Consider the following 20710-nt stretch of genomic DNA (forward strand, 5'->3'; position numbering starts at 1 on the left):
ATGCCACACCACCTCTATGACCAGTATTTAGACTCACCCCACTGTTTTATGAGTACAACTAGAAGATTTCCAAAGATAGTCAAGTATGGATCTGGAACCAACCCAGTTGCCAGGAGTTCTACCTTTACCTAGCTGTTCCTCAGTTTCTCCACTTATTATTGGCTTTTCTGTTCTGCAACAATTATAACTTGTTTATTTTTTTCTGTACAGGATTTTGCAATATTTCTATTAAGTAGAAGCATTTTATCAAGACATTCTGTAGGTCTGTTCATTTATTAAATATCAGAATGTCAGGACGGATGATCAGAATTTATCAATCTGTTAATATGGCTTTATTCCAAAATACAAAACAGAACTAAGTACAATATATTATTAGACTCCCTGGTATTTATTAATTTTTAAAATAATCTAATCTACACACTTATGGCTAGCCTTGGCAACACTATTAGATTTGTTCATAAAATTAACGGTAGCCAACAGCTGTTCATGGAGGCATTTGTTTTGCTGGCCCCTATGCATCTAATATAACATGGAGGGGTTTGAGTGGTGGATCATCAAAATCACATAGACATAATCTAACCCTTGAAACCTCTAAAAGTGACCTTATTTGGGAAAATGATCTTTTGGGATATAATTTAGTTAAGGACCTTGACTCTCTGAGTGGGCCCTGAGCGGATCATCTGGGTGGGCCCTAAGTCCAATGACAAATGTCCTTAGAAATGACACACACAGAGGAGAGGGCCATGTGAAGAGAGGCAGAAGCTACACCTGTGCAGATACAAGTTAAGGAACAGCCAGATTTACCAGACAATGGACAAAGCCAAGAAGGATTGTCTCTTGTCGCCTTTGGGGGTCACATCAACACTTTGATTTTTAGACTTCTGCCTTCAGAACAGTAAGAGATTAAATTTCTGTTATTTCAAGGTTCCTGGTGTGTTGTAATTTGTTACAGCCACCACGAGAAACTAATACACGGTACTATCAGATACCACATTCATTAATCTTATTTTTTATAATTGCATTTTCCAAATCATATTCAAATCATAAATAGGTATGCAATCATAAGCATCTGTAGTAGTGATTCTTTTCAAGGTAAAACCATTGAATTTCCCTCCCTTTATCTTTGTGGATATATTTATTATCCCAACTACTGACAAGCATCAAACAGGTAGAAATGGCAGCTATTCTGATATCATACCATAAGATAAAGAAATGAAGTAGACAGTGACATCTACTATGAAAAGCTATAAATGATTATGTAAGCTAAAGAAAAGACCCATGAACACTAATGCTGATACTATCTGAAACGGGGGTGGGGGACACAAAAATGGCAGGTTTGACTTTTATTTACGCTAGTTTGTTAACACTTTATTAATACTGTCTTTGAGGTAGTGAGTTTCCCTTACATGATTAGTAGCCCATTGATTTTATTACCGATGATTTTTAAAAGTTGATTCTCCATTAATCATAGGGTGGTTTACACCAATTTGAAAGATAACCCACTTACCTATCAAGGTGGCCCATAACTGTTTTCGAGATGTCTGCACCAGCTTCTTGCAATACTCGGATAATCTGAAATGGTGCACTTGAATTCTGTCCAGGATGGATCGTAACAGGACAGCCAAGCTGAGCCTGTGCATGAGCTGTTGCCTGCAGAACCTTTCTTTCACTCTCTGTCAAAGGCCAGGAGCAACCAATTTCTCCAATAACGCCACACTTGATACTGGTTCCATCAGCTCCATGGAGAATTTCATTAATAAGGACATCAGTAAGCTAAGCAAGTGGGAGTGAACATGCTTTATTGATGGTGGAATTTATCAAAATAAATTCATCATAGGACATGAATGAATTCATTTATTCAGTCACGCATTCTTTTAAAAGCATATTCAATATTTATTCAATTAATATTGGCCAGTGAGAAAGGTATTTTGTTGGGCAAATAGCACATTCAACAAGCTATTCTAAATTTAAGATTCAATAACATCCTACTGTGATTATTTCACAAGAAATTCACAGCTCGAGGAAGAAAAAGGGAAAAAAAAGTGACTCTATGAGAGTACATTCAGTTGGAGAAAAATCTATAATTTAATCTGGAAGCAGTATCTATGAATGGCACTGAATCTATGTTGATTGAATCAAGGAATTTTTTATTTCTCTCTCTTATTCAGTACTGTCAGCACACAATATCAATATGACACATTTTGGTTCATGTGATTATTAATGTCTAAGAGTGGTTTGTCAAACATAATCCCTGTCTTCAACTTAGTCTTTAAATAATATAAGTATATTAAAAATCAAATCCTAATTAGAAAATAATACAGATGAATATTTCAAATACAAGTCATTTTAAACTTTCACTGATCCTTTGCTAAAACTTCAATTGAACATATAATGAAAGACACATATGAATATTACCTGTTTGTATAAACACATGTATACAGATTTTTGTGTATTTAGAAAGAACACATATGTGTGCAAAAAAAGCTTTGCCACATATTTGAAGATATTTTATCATGTAAGATTTTCTTCCTTCTGCCCATTCTTGCTTAAGATCATATTATGACAAGAATAGGAGAATGGATTTTCTCCCACCCCTCCTGTTTTGTAAAAAGAGAAGGAAACATATTTGCAAAAGTGCCAAGTCTCTGCCTGCCAAGTTTCACCCTACAGTGAATTTTCATTGCTGGTTATTACAAAATCCAGGGGGAAAAAATCAAGGTTGCATAACTAAAGCTTATAATGGAAAATTGAGGTTTACAAATAGATTGTGGTGCCGCTGCTGAGGACTGATATGATAAACTTAAATCTAAGCATTAATAGGCAGAGTTTTTTTTAAATGACTAAAGCATTAAGATGTCCTTCTTCTAAACTTTTTCTTTATGAAATAAAAGGTTATTAATTAGAGGCTCAATTGGCAGATGCCTTTGCTAGTTAGCAAATTTTTGCTGCATGCCCACTACTTTTGAATCAATGGCATATCCAAGGTTTGGGCTATTCTGAATTGAAACACAAACACTGTCCAAGAGCTTAGTGCTTTTTACCTGCTCCACTGACATGGCTCTGGTCTCTGCAGAGTGAGTTGCATCCACATAAAACCCAGCTCCAGCTATGATGTGGACTCCAGTCTGTTCTGCAAGCCGCTTCAACATCTGCACGTCTCTGCTAATCCCGGTGGTTGTGTTCTCTACCAAGGCCCCTCCACCTTTAGCTTTAAAATACAACAATTCTTCCTTTATGGCTTCTGTCTCCTGATTCAGCTGAAGGTTCTCTTTATGGGAATAAGGATTATTCTGGATCCAAAATAAATTTCTCATCATGATCGTTTCCTTAGAGATAGCTTCATGGCAGGGAGAAGGTGGGCAGTAAGAGCAATCGAAGGTCATTGTCAAATGTTCATGGGTCAGGGTGCGGCCCAGTTTGCTTGGTTCCACAAGGCCCAAAACAGTTTGCACTTTCCCACTTAAGGAAGACATTTCTGATGGTACCACCAGGAGTTGCTCTGAAAGGAGTGTTTCCTGGGAGGGGGAAAAAAAAAACCCTACAATCAGAAAACTTAACACACATATACCCATAGGGAGTGGGGGGTTTTAAACACACGCCTGTGTGAAAAAGAGAATCAACGTCACTTATCATCCTGCCAAAGTCAGAGTCCACCCCTGGGCAGCTCTGAGTGCCATGAGTGGTAGTACGTGTCCCCTCCACTTCCACTGAAACTTTGCCTGCTTGATTTAGTCCCAACTTCAACTCCTGGAAATATTTCTTGATATTCAATACACATTATTTATTTATTTTCTTGGTACTGGGGATTGAACCCAGAGGTGCTTTACCACTGAGCCACACCCCCAGTCCTTTTAATATTTTATTTAAAGACAGGATCTCGCTGAGTTGCTTAGGGCCTCACTAAGTTGCTGAGGCTGGCTTTGAACTGTCGATCCTCCTGCTTCAGCCTCCCAAGCCACTGGGATTACAGAAGTGCGCCACCACATCTGACTCGCATTTATTTTTTAAACTAATTGAATTTCATTAGTTATAGTTATGCATTTTTTGATAATTCAACAATAATCTTTTTAAAAAATCTTCATGGCTGGACAGTGTAGGTCACGTGTCTAGCCTCCAGGAGGCCCTAGGTTCAATTCCCAGCACTGCAAACACAAAATCAAAACAAACAACAACAAAAAGCCACAACTCTTCGTCATCAATAGTTTGCATCAAAACCAGCCATATGTCAGTACTGTTTCATCAGTTTTCAGCTAAAGTAAGTGTGCTGAAGCTACCAATTATTTTATCATTCATTTGCAATCTATGTGAACAAACTTCTGTTGAAGGTTCAGTAAGCACCAGAAGTTGGAGCAATAAAGAAGCATAAGATGAGACCGCTAGCCTGCGTGGTTTCAGAGAGGATGTCCCCAGAACAGCTGAGGGGGGAGGGAAAGTACACCTGGGTTTAATAATGAGACCCCTCCGCCTGAGGTGGCTTATTGTCTAGGGCACACAGAAAGAAACACTTCAAAAATACTTAAAAGCAAAAAAATCTTTGTCATAACAAAAGCGACTGTGATGCCATTGAGACTGAGACTGGGTGTCCTAAAAAAGAGCACAGACGTCTTTAGCCTCTACATCCTTCCATTTTTACACAAATTAAGTATTCATCAAGTTTCTATCAGTGACAGCATGAACCCCAGTTCCAGCACTTTCCTGTTAAAAGTACATTTCCTAAGTGAAGGGACAGGGCTAGCAAAGAAAAAGGTGCTGTGGACACTGGTGACTCCAGACACCCACGTGGCCAAGAGCAAAACCACTGTGAGAAAGGATGTTCCATGCCGAGCACCAGCCAGACATGTTCAGAGGGTGGTGGAAAAAAATTGGGAACTGAGAGGAGAGCGTTTTTGAAAGCTCTGAAACTCTTCCTACGCAAGGAAATCTGAAATCATTATTTTTTTCCCCACAACCCTTTGAAGGCCTTGTCTGATGTTCTGAGCATCTGTTTTCTGATCATAAAATCAGAATAACAATGTGAATTTCATAGGTTATCTTAAGAATTAAGTAGGATGAGATAATCCAGGTAGAAATTATCTACCTGTTTGGAGCACAGCCCATGCCAACAAATTCCAGCTCTGTTCCCCTGGGTCTAAGAACTAGTTTGCATTTCCTGGGTTGTTTCTTTTCACAAGAAGAGGTTGATGATTTGGGAGTGTAAAAAATTGTAATTGGTATAGAGTGCAAACGGAGACAAGGTGAAAACAAAGTTCGAGGTCAGGGAAGGAGGGTTATAGGTCAATTTACTTACAATCACTGAAATTATCTTGAACATAGATGTTTGAGCTATATTGGCCCCATGGAAGTACCTGATTTAGACACTGTTTTTTTTTTTTTTTTTTTGATACCAGGGATCAAACTCAAGGGTGCTTAATCACTGAGCCACACCCCTAGCCCTTTTAATTTTCTGAGATAGGGGTCTTACTAACTAAATTGCTTCGGGCCTTGCTGAGTTGCTGAGGTTGGCCTTGAACTTTCAATCCTTCTTCCTCAGACTCCCAAGCCACTGGGATCATAGGCGTGCACCACAGCACCCAATCTGATTTAGACATTCTGATAGAACACTTCAGAACTTGTGACTAATGTGTCCATCAAGTCCTGTTTGATGGCGCTCCTCTACAAACCAAGCCTCCAATAGCTAGGCCATTCCCGTGGTGGCCACTGATGACATCTAGGCAAGTACTGTTCAGTGACTCCTTGTTATAAAGAGCAATGAGCATGCCTTTTATTCCTTCAGTGGATTACATCATAGCACCACTAATGATAGATCCAATCCTCCAAAATGGATTAATTTGTTATTTCTTTCCTTCTGGCTGATGGTGTCTCAGATGTGTTCCAGAGAGCCACAGAGGGGTTGAAATTAGGATCAACTGATAAAACACCCCCATTTTTACTAGAAAAGTACCAAGCGGCATATTTAATTGATGCATATTTGAAAGAGCAATGTGGTCCATTTCAAGCTCACAAGCTGTGAGTCTTTGTGAAAAACAAAATCACTTAAGAAATGTCATCCCTTCTGGGAACCTCCTCTAATGCTCTCAGACAGAGCTTGTTGGTTGGCTCCTCCTATGATCATACACAATGTAACGCACGCTCAAAAGATAAAGAAAGATTAAAGAACAAACTGGCTAACATCGCTTCAAGTCAGAGTGTGTCTGCGAATGGGATAAAGTACACACCTAGAATTCATGATTCCTGTGCACCAGGAGAGCCCTTTTCTGCTTGTATTTGGCCTGGAAGTTGCTCTCTTTTTAAACATATGGGTCTGTGGCTGTTCAGGACCTTCCACCACAGAGATGAGTTCACAGAACCAGGAGGGAAGTAATGAATGATAAGAGCAGCAGTGCACAGCTGGGCAGGCAGGAGTGACCACCAACAAGAAAGGGAGACTTTGGGCTTATTCCCCAGCATCCCCGGGAAGATTTGGTATTGCACAAACTTGTACTAGTGGGGACAGGGATAGCTGGAGCTGTCAATATGTAACCAAAAGCTTGGTTGTACTTCAAGTGTGAAATAAAAATCATCTGGGAGACAGAGGATAGTTGGAAATTTCTATTACTACTTGACCTAAGATAATAACCCTTCTAATCCTGATGATTCTAGAATAAAAAATTTTAAAAAACCATATTAAAACAAAAAGGACAGGAGGAGGAGAATCAGAGAGCCTAACAGTACAACTATTACAACACAATTTTAAGCCAGAAACAATTAAATAGAATTTGACTGTTTCAAAAGTATATGTGTGATCCCACTTTTATGAAATACATAGAAAAGTTAGTTGCCTAATTGCTGAAGATTCAGCAAGGAGGGGGAACTTTGGAGAAAATTTTAGTTTTAGCTTCCCTGAGATTTGGTCATTGTTATTGCAAACCTGGGCCATCAGACTTAAGATTAGTCCGTGTAGTTAGCTCGAATGTCCATTTCAGTTGCATTTTACATTGAAGAGGGGAGGACTTCCAGAACTCTGCATACTTGATATATCAGATTTCTTTTAAATGCAATACATCATGTATGTCTTCCACTCTATTTTGTAGACAATGTTCTTCTCCTGCTCCTGCCTCTGCTGCAGTGGCCCTAGACCTGGTTGAAGGTACTTGTCTTGCAGTTGTAGCTGCAGTACTTAACTGGTGAAACTGAGTTTTAGTGAATTGCTTTGCAGTTGACTCCCCCAACTTCTTCCACAACTGGAAGTCTTAATCCCTATCCCAAATCCCTTGTTTCATTTCACTCAGTTGTTTCCATGAACAAACCCTTGCTGGTGAAAAATGGGCAGGCATTTCAGATTTTGACATGGGAGAAGAGATGGAGTGAAAATTCTGGCAGCTCTGTGGGGAAGGGATGGATGAGAATCCAACGGAGCCTGCACAGAGATCCATAGGGTATTGCTATCAACCAGGAGAAGATCAGGCAGTGGCTTGGTCTGAGGTGACATCAGTGGAGATGGCAAAAAAGTAGAAGCAGGAAGAGGAAGAGCAGATAGAACTTTCTAACTGGACTTTCTTGCTGACTTACTGCTACTAAAAAAGTATATTTCAAATAAATGGTCCAAATATATCAGTACTTCTATTTTTTTTATGTGTTACATCACGCAGTACAGCAGCACTCCATAAACACTGCACTTAAAGCTGACATTTGATTTGTGACAAAAATATTTTTAAAACTGTATAATATTTTTTAAAGCTTGTTTGAATACTTTCATCATGCAGGTTCAGATCTGTGACAGGTCTTCTCCCAAACAGCATGTGTCTGCTTGCTGAACAAGGGCGACACCAGGAGTCCCTCTGTGTATGCAGCCACCGAACTTCCACTTTCTCAGATATTTATGATGAAATGGTTCTAATGCATGCAGATTTACTGTTTTTAATATTAAACACTGTCAAAAAAATAAAAAAAACTATGCCAGATAAAGAGAAAGAAATCCAACCTCTTTGGTACACAGAACAATAAGGGTACCCAGCCCAGCAAGTTCTGCAAACTGTGACACAAATAAAACAAAACTTCTCAGAGATACAAATGGACAGCTTGTATCTTATATTCAGACGAAAATGGTAGGTTTCATTCCTAAGGTTTTTCCCCCCATTTGACAAAGAAAGTGAAAATCTGGAGGTATTATTATTAGACAAGCTGGAAAAGATATCAGAGTGCTTAACTAAAAGAATCCAGCTTATGACATAATTCATTGATTCCTCAGGTCAGTCAAATATGGGCCATCTGGTCAACCCTTCAAGTCAGCACACTCTGTAGATTCTGGTAACTAGTACTACTGATTTCTTCAATTTGTTGCCTTTTGGTAAACTAAATACAAATATGGTTTTATTTTAAAAAGAAAAGGAGGTGGGCTGGGGCTATCGCCCAGGGGTAGAGCGCCTGCCTTGCACATGTGAGACACTGGGTTTGATCCTCAGCACCACATAAAAATGAATAAATAAAGATATTGTGTCTATCTACAACTAAATAAGTATTTTTAAAAAAGAAAAAAGAGTAGGAAAGGAGGGAGGCAATGGGAAGAAGAAAACACCATCTCTGCTTAGGTCAAAATGTAACATATTCATTATTTATTGGAGTAACAGCCTAGAGTTGGGACAAGTGGGATAGTATTGTCAAAACACTGGCAAATAACTGACATTTTGTTTTTCCTAAGTTGAAAAGCCAAGATCTCATCTCAACCCTTCTACCTCTCAGAAGAAGTTTCCACACTCAATGTTGTGAAAATGTTTCAGGTCCATATCTTGATTTCACTACTAACATATAGTCCTGAGAATGAGACAGTTACCTAGTTGCCAGATACAACAGGTATGTCTCTTCCTTTCACCAAGAACCCTCCACACTGAGGCGAGACCTCACTTTTTTTTTTTTGGAACTAGGGATGGAGCCTTGGGGTACTTAACCACTGAGCCACATCCCTAGTTCTTTTTATTTTTTCTTTTGAAAAAGAGTCTCACTAAAATGCTTAGATCCTAAGTTTCTGAGGCCGGCCTTAAACTTGCAGTCCTTCTGCCTCAGTCCCCTGAGTTGCCGGGATTACAGTTGTGCTCCATGACACCCAGCAACCCTCAATTTTCTATAAAAAGAACTTTGTCCCATGAATTCCTAGCAATTGGATGTTACCCAGAAACAGAAATATTTTGAGGAAGTCTTATAGTGGGTATGTCACTTTATTTTGTTAATAAAGAACTTTAAATTGTTGTTACTTTTAATTCCTAATGTATTAAATACATGAAATGTCCATATTTCTCACACAATTTCATTTGGAAGTCTGCTCTTAAGGGGGCCAGGTCTAGGTAGAAGAAGAGTTGGGTTCAGAGTCAAGAGTTCTTGTAGCTCTTCCACTAAATAACTGTGTGTCACTTTGGCCGTGTTTTCCCATCTGTGTAATGGAGATGCTGAATCTGTTGACTTTTCAAAGACATCTGTGCTTCTGTGGGGTCCTTTAACTTGAATTGGATTTTATTGGCCTTCTATAGATATTAACCATCACTGAAGCATTCTTTAAGAATGGTGTTTAAAATGTGCATTTTCTATACGTGTACAGACATACATATACATGTAATGGGGGGGTTGGATTTCAGTTTCAGGGGCTTTAAAATTTTAAAGGGAGCTCTAAAAGGAATGAATGGTTTGAAAGCACCAGAAATTTAGGGTCTTGGCTTCAATGTTTCCTTACTGTGTGACTGTGAAAAATTTAAAAGCTTCTGATGAGTTATTTTCCTCACTTGAAAACTAGAATAAAGCCTGCTTGACCTACCACAGAAGATATGAAAAGCAAATAAGATGATACTTAAAGGCACTATTTAAATTATAAAGCACCCTACAAATGTGTGGAATTATTATTGTACATCAAACTTTGAATTATTTTCCAAATATTTGCTTAGTATCCTTAGGCAAATGAACCTAAACTTATTCTTTTAAAAAACTAACAATAGGGGGTTGAAGTGTATGAATCAAATGGAGGCTCTAATTTGCTTAAAAATGAATGCCTTCACTTCAGGCCTGTGATTGTTAAAAGTAGATTGACTGTTGCGATTGACATCAGAACTCATTAGGCTCTTGGACATGCCCACCAAAGTGATTACAGCTGCAGGAGGTCCTCATTATCCATGGGCAACTGGAACTGGAAATGCCTTTTTAAATGAATGCACTTAATACAATGCATTAGGCAGTCTCCACGGATGGCCTTCGGTGAACATGCTTTCCTATCTTCACCCTCGTGTGTGGCTCCTTCCACTCTGAACTTGAGCTGGCCTGTGATTCGTCTTAACCAAGAGAATATGGCAGAAGTGATGCAATACCAGATTGGGACCTAAATCTTCCAAAACAGCTTTGCTTTTGTGCTTTGGGGAAACTTGAGCTGTAGTGTGAGAAGTCTGGCTACAGCCTCCTGCAGAGAAAGAGATGCTCTGAGACCACAGGGAGAAGAGGAAGGGGGGCTCCCAGCAATCCAAGGTCCCCACTGAGCCTCAGCCTTGCGACTGTTCCTGTGGGATACCAGACAAATAAGTGAGCCATCTTGGACATTCAAGTGCAGCCGAAATCCTCACTAACTGCAGAGTCAGCGACACCCAAGACCAGCCCACAGAGTTGTGGGAGATAATTAAATGGCTGTTATTTGGTGCTATGGACGGAATGCTTGAGTCCCCCCCAGAATTCATATGCTGAAGTCCTAATCCCTTTCTAGCTGTAACTTGGAACCCATTGACCAATCTTTCCCTGTCCCTCTTACTCTCAGCCTTCGGTAACCATTATTCTACTCACTTCTTTTTTTTTCTTTCCTAATTTGCTATATATGACAACAGAATGCATTACAGTTCATATTACACATATAGAGCACAATTTTTCATATCTCTGGTTGTATACAAAACATATTCACACCATTCGTGTCTTCATACCTGTAATTAGGGTAATGATGTCCATCTCATCCCACCAGCTTTCCTACCCTCATGCTCCCTCCCACCGCTTTGCCCTATCTAGAGTTCATCTAATCCTCCCATACTCTCCCTTCTGACCCCACTATGATCAGCCTCCTTACATCAGAGAAAACATTCAGCATTTGGTTTTTGGGGATTGGCTAACTTCACTTAGCATTATCTTCTTCAACTCCATCCATTTATCTGCAAATGCCATGATTTTATTCGCTTTTATTGCTGAATTTATTCCATTGTGTATATATGCCACATTTTTTTTTTATCCATTCATCTACTGAAGGGCATCTAGGTTGGTTCCACAGTTTGGCTACTGTGAATTGTGTTGCTATAAACATTGATGTGGTTGGTGTCCCTGTAGTAATTCTGTTCTTAAGTCCTTCGGGTATATCTGAGGAGTGGGATAGCTGGGTCAAAAGGGGGTTTCATTCCCATTTTTCCAAGGAATCTCCATACTGCTTTCCATATTGGCTGCACCAGTTTGCAGTCCCACCAGCAGTGTATGAGTGTGCCTTTTTCCCCACATCCTCACCAATGTTTATTGTTGTTTGTAATATTCTACTCACTTCTATGAGATCAACTATTTTAGATTCCACATATGAGTGAGGTCATGTGGTATCTGTCTTTCTATTTCTGGCTTATTTCAATTCACATAGCTCTAGCTCTCTAGCTCTATCTATGTTGTCATAAATGATAGGCTTTCTTCCTTTTTAAGGACTGAATAGTATTCCATTTGTATATATATAATACATTTTCTTATTCATTTATCAGCTTCCATTTCTTGGCTATTGTGAATACTGCTGCAATGAATATGAGAGTTTAGATATCTCTTGGATATACAGACTTTATTTCTTTTGATAAGTACCCAGTAGTTGGGGTTGATGAATTATATGGTAGTTCTATTTTTAATTTTTAAATGCCCCTTCTACTGTTTTTCATAGTAACTGAATTCACTTACATTCCCCTCAGCAGTGTGCAAGGATTCCCTTTTCTGTAAATCCTCACCAGCACTTATCTTTTGCCTTTATGATCATAATCACTGTAACTAGAGTGAGGTGATATCTCGTTGTAGTTTTGATTTGCATTCCCCTGATGTTTAATGATGCTGAACATTTTAAAATTTCCTATTGGCTATTTGTATGTGTTCCTTTGAGAAATGTCTATTTAGGGTGATTGCCCATTTTTAATCGGATTATTTGTTGTTGTTTGTTGTGGTTGAGTTGTCTGAGTTCTTTATATATTCTGGATATTAACCTTTTGTCAAATGTAGAGCCTATAAATATTTTCCTCTCATTCTGTAAGTTGTCTTTTCACTCTCTTGTTTCCTCTACTGGGCAGAAGAATTTCAGCTTGATATCATCTCACTTGACAGTTTTTGTTTTCATTTCCTGTGCTTCAGTGGTCATATATATATAAGATCCCTGCCCATCCCAATATCCTAAAACTTTTCCACTATGTTTTCCTCTAGTTAGTTTCATTTCAAGTCTTAAATTTTAACTTGATTTTTGTGTGTGGCGAGAGATAGGAGTGAACTTTTATTTTCTGCCTGTGGACATCCAATTTTCCTAGCCTCATTTCTTGAAAAGATGGTCCTTTCCCAATGTGTGTTCTTAGCTCCTTTGTTGAAGGTCGGTGGCTATAGATGAGCAGGTTGTCTTCTTAGCTTCCTATTCTGTCCCACTGGTCTACGTGTCTGTTTGTATGCCAATATCATGCTGTTTTGTTTACTATAGCTTTTTAGTATATTTTGAAGTCAATTCATGTAATACCAAGGCATTTATTTGGAATTATTACTGCCAGATAAGTTCCAAGACATGGTGGGGGAAAAGGGTCACAGTTTTTGTGAACTTTAATGTATATAACATTACAACATTTAAGAAACTTAACTTATGCAAGCAACACAATACAGGGAATACCAAATAACCAATTGGAATTTTTCATGAATAGAAATCTAGTTTTCACATTCCAGGAAAAAAACCCTTATCATTTTACATGGTACCTTAGTCCTGAAAAATTACAAAAGTTGCCACATTGTGGGATCCAATAGAAAGCATAATTTGGGACTCAGCTATAAGACATCTGGCTACTTTATTGACTAGATAAGATTGTAGTGAACACAATGATACAAGAGTTCTCCTAAATAGAATGCTGGCAAAATTGAGTTCCCTCAACTGTAATCAAAAGTAGTTTAGCAATATTATTTAGTCTTAAAAATGTTACTTGCCACTAGGAATCTGTCTTCAGGAAAGATTTAGACAGGTGTAAAAATATTTATGCACAAAGATTTCATCATGATATTATTTAGAATAGCAACAAAAATGTATAAGAGAATGTTTATATATACAATGTATAACCATTCACATTGTATTTTCAAAGAATAATGACATAGGAAGATGCTCTAATTATAATATGTAAAAAAGCAAAGCACAAAACTAAGTATGGTAAGTATATGCGTGCAGAGATTACCAACTACACATACAAAAATGTTATGTTTTCCTTTGGGTGGTAGGAGGAGCAGAAATAGATCATTTTGTTTCTTCTTTATAATTTAGTAATTTCTAGATTTTTATGCTTATCTATGATGTCACTAGTCAGTGAAAGGGAATGAAATGGAAAAGGATCAATGTTACCACTGTGCACCCATCAGATGCCTACAGGAATGTCACATGTAAAATCATCAATTATAGATTTTGAATTTCCCAACTAAAGCACACAAGTAGGCAAAGATTTATGCACTCAAGAGTTATTTCGGATTCTTCTTTATTGTCACAGATTTGCTGATTTCTGGTCTTTCCTGGCATTTGATATTGTTTCTTATGCAGATATTTAGGATCAAATTGCATGCCATTTCAGTGGTTAAGGTCATTCTGATTAAATTCAAACTACTTGACCAAGTCATTAATGTAATGAAATGAAATGTAGTTTAGCAATATTAAATATTAAATATTAAGTTGGATTTGACCTTGAAGTTGACTTGCCCTGAAGTCAAGGCCTCCAGGTGGAAGTCCTGGAGCCTAAACACAATTCTGGAGAAGGCTCAGTGTCGTGAGTAATTCTTATCACATGTGAGCCAGACAAGAGCCAGGATCTCCTGAGTACATTCTATGTGGGGTTGGGAGTAGAGATGGGGGAGGTTGTTGTTTTTTATAAGATGTTTTATAAGAAAGGGTCAGAAGGGCTGGGATTGTGGCTCGGTGGTGGAGCACTCACCTACCATGCATGAGGCACTGTGTTCGATCCTTAGCACCACATAAAAATAAAATTCAGATATAATGTCCACCTAAAACTAAAAAATAAATATTTGAAAAAAAGAAAGGATCAGAAAATATGAATATCATTCATTTGTAAGTGGAAAAAGAAGAATCAAGAAAAAGACATTTTAAATTAGGATAAACCATGTAATGATAGAACCATAAAAAGAATCCTTTTCTAAGGATGGTGAAGAGCCTTGGCAGATGAGCAGAAAAACAAGAAGAAAGATGAAATAAGAAACAATTTCCATAAACTTGGTAAATATTTGCTGAGCATCTGTTAAGTGTAAGATGATAGGTTGGGTAGGTAGAGTCTACGGGAGATAAAAAGAGTAATAAGAGGGTTCTAGACCCTCACTTTGAGGCTGGGGACAATATGGTGCTTTTTATTCATTTACAGAGCTCCTACAAAGTGACAGGTGCTACTTAAAGTACGTTGAATCTCTCCTCCCTTCCTCCCTCCCCCCCTCTGTACCTTTATTTATTTATTTTTATGTGGTGCTGAGGATCCAACCCAGTGCCTTGCACATGCTAGGTGCGCACCCTACCGCTGAGCCACAACCCTAGCACTTGGCATCTGTTATCTTGAATTCTCACAAACGCTGCCAGGTTGATGTGGACAAGGATACTGAAGCCAAGAAAATCTTAAAAACTTGTCCCAGGGCTGGAAAGTCGCAATCTAAAATCAGGTGTGTTTAAAGGATGCTAGTTATTGATTATGGATGGCACTCCGGGGATAATTCTGTTAAAATTAAACAGACCAGTTAACCTTCCAATGACAACAATATCAACCTTTTGAATAATTACTACGTGCCCAACATGGCATTTGGTAATTACACAGGTCATGATATTTAGTCCTGAGGGTTTGGCTGTCTATATTCTCCATGTTCTCTCTGACACTGCATCTACCAACACACATGTAAACAAACAAACAACTCTGATTTCATCCAAGATTCCTGCCTCACCAATATCCATTTGGTTTCCAAATCTGTAAGTCTGACTCCCTATTATTGACCTTTAATTCATCTTTTCCTCTTTATCCTCACAGGCACTGCCCCAATGGGAAGCTCCATCTTGTCAGGATGCATTAGGGTAAGAGTGCGTAGTGGTCTTCCAGCCTTCCCAGTCCATCACACCAAGCCTACACAGTGCTCTCTGAAATGTACACACGTGTGTCTCTCCCCAGTCCTCTTCCTACTTTAGAAACAAATCTAAAGGTAGAGTCTGATAATACCCCCGATTCCACTCAGCGCTTCAGACAGGACTCAGAATTACCTGCGCTCTTCCCGACTACCCAAGCTCTCACCTGCCTTGAGCTCTTTGAATGGGTTTCTGCTTCCCTGGTCTCAGCTCGAAAACCCGTCCCAGCCCTACTCTGCCTCCCTAACACAGTTCCTATCATGACAGATTTCCACCTGGTCTTCAGGATGTGACTTTGACTGATTTCTAATTAGAAGCTTTTCCTGATGTTCTTCATCCCTGCCCAAGCAATCTGAGTAAGGTGCTGACTTTAGGCACTCTCATAGCACCTGAAGCTTAACCTTGAAAATGGACTTCTTCCGTTTTGTCTCTTTGGGACTTGGAAATCTCAAGGGCAACTCCGTGTCTTATCTGTCATCAGTCCTCAGCTCTCCACAATGCCTGGCACATAGTATGGTTTAACTAATATTTATAGGCCTGCTTATTTTAACCCAGCCTATTCCACACATGACTTTCACAAAGGAAACATATAATGAAGAAATCACTTTTTTCTTTTTTAAAGCAGGAGCAAGAAAATTACAAATAGAAGTAGAATTGGGACCAAGAAAGAACAATGTAAATGTGTAGTCTATAGCAGTTAGCAATTCTTAGAAAAGAGCTGCACATTTTCCTTGGAAGAGTTATTTAATATATTTCTGACAATAGATAATTCTGAGATCATAACAGATTCTTTTATGGAATATCACATTACCTCCCTAAATCAGAACACTTAAAAATGATTAAAAAGCATGGAAAATGTTTTCCCCTGGGATCTGGGGCTGTGGAATTTGAAGCCATGTGTGTTCAACTTTTCTATGTCTGCACTCTCCCAGGTCTCAGAAGATAATGAACACGCCTTTAGCTGATTCTTCTGTGCCCACTACGCAGGAATATAAACCCTTTCTTTCTTTTTTTTTTTTAAACTTCCTTTACTGAAAACAAGACATTTGAGCACATAAAAATAACAGCCAGTGACTTCATCTTCAAGGACAGTTCCTTTCTGAATTAGTAGAAGTCAACTGTAAATCAGAAAACTATAAATACCTAGTAAAATTACAGCAGGTGATTCATGGTCACGGGCATTCCCCCACAAGGAGTAAAACTGGATAATGACTCTTATCCTAATGTTTTAAATGTACAGACCATCCACACTAATTTCTTTTTAAGGCAATTTAATTTTAAAATAAGTCTCCTTAGAATGGCAGAAAGCCTTTGTGATTCAGTTACACAACTAACTATATAGCTAAAAGGCATTTCCCACAAAATCTTCTCAGATCCTTTATCTTAAAGGCCACACAGTAGACTCTTTTTGGAAAAAAAAAATGTCGTGATTTTTGTTGCTCTGCTTAGCTAATTCAGACTTCAAATGAACCATACCAGATATGTTTTTACACAGTCAGACCCAACCTGCTTGGTGTAAAAAATGGTAGTAAGGCAGGAAAAGGTCTGAGTCACTGCAAGGAGCATTGGAGACACTTCCGGTGATGCCAGCCCTCGTCGACTTTCTTTGGCGAGCTGTGTGCTGCCTACCTGGACACCTGTGTGAGAACCACCACGCCATGCTTGGTGAGAGGAGGGTCATACTTGTTAACTATGTTTCCTTTGATAACTCCTTCAACTCTTTCCCGTACACAGAGCTGTAGGTACCAATGGTGAGCTATGATCTACTTCAGGAAGAAGTAGATGCTCAGTAAATATCTATCCCACCAATGTTTTGTTCTATCTTACCCACTTTTCACTTCTACACGATAGAATGTCACCTTACAATCTGATATTTTCATTATTCTTGTGTCTTCTTTATAGTCTTATGACCAGGTATTGCTATTCTTATGAAATATTAGCAAAAGCTGCTATGATTTACAGATCAGAGGGGAAAGTTTGGGCTATAACTTCTCCATATATGGGATGGAAACACAGGGAAGGCAGCTGTCAAGGCACCAGCGTATTTCACCTGGTAACATTTCAATTCAGTTGTAGCAAATGCTGGATGAGGGTCTACTATGTCTAAAGGAGGAGATTAAGGAATACAAAGACAATAAGGAAACAGTCTTACTCCTGGCAAATTAAAGAGCCCTCAACACAGTGCCTGCTACACAGTGAACACTCAGTGAGAGATTGATACATTAAATATTCTAATGAGATGCCTAGTGATGTAAAGCAGCCTGCTGCCAATGTTAGGAAGTAAGGCCCAGAGCAAGTGCCCTGTGGGATGGGTCTGGACAATACCAGAGGAACTGAGAAGGCTTCTTGGAGGAGGTGGCATGGTCGCAGCATGAGCAATTAAGGGCATGTCTTAGGACTAAAAAGAAGCCTGTAGGGGCTCATACACAGGGTCCACAGTGAAAAACACTGACACGTGGGGTATGGCCCAGAGGATGAGACCTGATTCAGGGATGATCATTAAAGTGGAGTGTAGGCTGAGTGCTGCAGAGACAGGCAGCCAGGAGAAGAATTAGGAAATGAAAGCAATTTTCCTGGTTCCTCAGGGATCTTCGGGGCAGGACTACATTTCAAGGCAAAGGTAAGCCTTGACGAACACTCTTTCTCCTTGGAACTTGCAAAAGGATTGTAATGACCATTGTCTGAAAATAATTGGCGAGTCTTAAAAGTTATCTAAAACCAGAATGACTTGATTACTGAACTGACCTCTAAAATGTGTTATTTGTTGATGGAAAAAATTAATTCAGAACACTTAGAACAGTTAGAGAAAGTTCACAGTAATTGAACTCTGCACTCTGAAACCCTCGGCGAGGACCGCTACTAATGTAACAGTGTGTGAACGTGTCTTCATAAAATTCTAGCTGTATGGAGACCTCAGCTTTCTATATTGCTGGTTTCATTACCTTCAAGAGTTTCTGGAATACCAAAAAAAAAATGTCATTTACAATAATAATGCCGGGCATTTCCCTGAAGAGCTTAAGGCACTATGTACACTTTAATTAAATCTCCTAATGTCCAGGAGAAGTCAGCAGGGAACCAATGGGAGGTGAGTCACCAAAAAGTATCCAAGGGCGGAAGATTGGATCATAGCATGCACTTTCAGATGAAATCCACTTTTATTGTTTTTGTTGTTTCCATTTCACCAACGGGGAAAGGGGGTTATTTTTCAGACAAGGACGAGGAGCTGTATGCTACTTTCTCTAAAGGCAGAACACACTGCTGCTGTAGGCGCAGGAAGCACCCCTGATGGAACTTTAAAAACATTACAACAATCATGACCCCAGAGGGTCTTCCTCTGAGAGTCGACCAACACTTATAAGTGAATTCCTAAAATGTGGGCCAAAGGAAAAATACATGCTTTTTTCTTTTAAAAGCAAGTAGGACATGAGTCCACGTTTGTTATGATGGATAGCTCTCAGCTTTCACTGGTCATCAGGAGCTCAGCTGAGTTCTTACTTTACTGCTTCCCTCCCTCTATTCCTGCATTTCCCTCAGTTCCAGAGGGGTGAGTGGCTCTGGGCTTCAGGAGGTCATGTTAGGAGCTGGGCTGATGATGTTGAAGACATGGCACAAATTATCGAGCTAAAACACTGAGAAACCTATGGTATGGTTTGGATATGATCTGAGAGTGTCCCCAAGGGTCCATGTGTTGGGAGTTTGGTCCTCAGGGTGGCAGTGTGAGAAGTGGTAGGACCTTCCTGAGACTGAGTCTAGTGCAAAGTAATTGGCTCACTGGGGTTACTGCCCTTGGAAGGAACGGATGTAGTTCTCTTGAGACCTTGGTTAGTTCTGATGGGACAGTTGTTATAAAAGAGCAAACCTGTCCCTTCCTGCATCTTACTGGCTTCCTGTTTCTCTACATGACCTCTCCCTGTCACATGAGCACCTGCATACTATCTCCCATGATATAAGCTGATGTTGGTGTCATGCTCTTAAAGCTCAAAAACTGTGAGTTAACTAAATCTCTTTTTTAAAAAAATAAAATACCCAGTTTCAGGTATTTTGTTATAGCAACAGAGAATGGACTGATACAAACTAGAAAACTCTGAGCAAGTCTTGACTCTTGCTACTTCCCTTAGGATAGAGTATAGAACCTAAAATCAGACTCTGATAAACAAACATGTATGCAACTATCATATACGAGTTTGGAATATAAACCAACTCCATTTCTTATAAAGGACATTACCAGACTATGATACCACTCTGTCAATCAAACCATCTCCTAAAGTCCAGAAAATACAGTCATGATTTCCAGGGAAATAGAGACTTCTATTTGGAGAAAAAAAAAATCAAACAAATACTGGTGTTTTGGGGGGATTAATTTGCTATTATTAAGGTCTTAAAAAGAACTAGAGATGCAAATAATGAAATCTTGTGGCAATTTTGGCTGTAAAATGGATTTAGTGATCCAGAATGTTTAAAATTGTTTAGACCATCAAAACAATGAAAACCCAAACCAAAAACTTTGTTGACAATTTGTGAAACTTCAAGTTTGAGGGAAAAAGTGCTTTAAACATAAGGTTTATTAATGGGTCCAGGAAAGAAGTCAAGGTAGAAAATTCTTAGTACTAAGAGAGCATGGCACTGACACAGAGATCCTATTTTTGGGAAAGACTAAAAGTAAGGTAATGAACAGCTTATTTCTTTTCCTGAAAGCTTATTTCCTATGAAGAGATCAAGGGCAAATATCTTAGAGCAATAATTACTCTTCCCAGTGTTTGAGATGACTGTAAATAAACTCTAATGGAGTTCTAAGTTCGCTAGAGAAAAAGTCTCACAAAATTAGGAGAAAAATCCAACCACCAAATAACAAATTTTTAATTAACTAATCTATGCACCCCCCCACATAGACATACATGTAAATACATTATTATTTATTCATATATTTTCCCCAAAAATATAAGGTGCCTTAAAATATTTTAAAAGATTTGTCTAGCACTGCATTTTAATATTGTACTTCAATCATTGTGTCACCTGCTTCTAAAGAATTCATAACTCTTTAGATACTTGTTTAGATACTTAAACAAACACCAAGGAGATATTGCCTTTAATTTTAGTTTTAACTTTACTGGGTCAACACTGTCAATATACCAAAGTACTATAATTTTGATCACTTTTTGGACTTGATTTATATCTTCAACTTTAATAATTTCAGTAAATTTTCTGAATAAAAGAGACATTTTAAGCCAAGTCACAAATCTACTGCTAAAAGATGTCAAATTGTTAAATGCCTTTCAAATAAGGTATGGTTTTGATTTTAATGGTTTTAAAGTAGGTAAGATATTAAATATTCTTATTAAATATTGAAATGTATATTTATAATAA

The 20710-nt window shown here is 38.6% G+C and overlaps 1 protein-coding gene across 2 annotated transcripts in view; it reads right to left on the reverse strand.

Annotated features, from left to right (window-relative positions):
• Positions 1-20710, reverse strand: part of Pter (phosphotriesterase related) — a 71844-nt gene that overhangs the window by 29568 nt on the left and 21566 nt on the right. For both annotated transcript variants that reach the window (XM_046422995.2, XM_058572308.1), the window contains exons 2-3: positions 3042-3515; positions 1508-1773 (exon numbers count right to left, since the gene is read on the reverse strand). In XM_046422995.2, coding sequence (XP_046278951.1) covers positions 1508-1773; positions 3042-3473 — 698 coding nt within the window. In that variant the 5' untranslated portion in view covers positions 3474-3515. The remainder of the gene's footprint in view (positions 1-1507; positions 1774-3041; positions 3516-20710) is intronic.

This window comes from Marmota monax, unplaced genomic scaffold, assembly GCF_021218885.2.
Source record: "Marmota monax isolate L192 unplaced genomic scaffold, Marmota_monax_Labrador192_F-V1.1 WCK01_AAM20220418_F8-fsc00098, whole genome shotgun sequence".
Lineage (NCBI taxonomy): Eukaryota > Metazoa > Chordata > Mammalia > Rodentia > Sciuridae > Marmota > Marmota monax.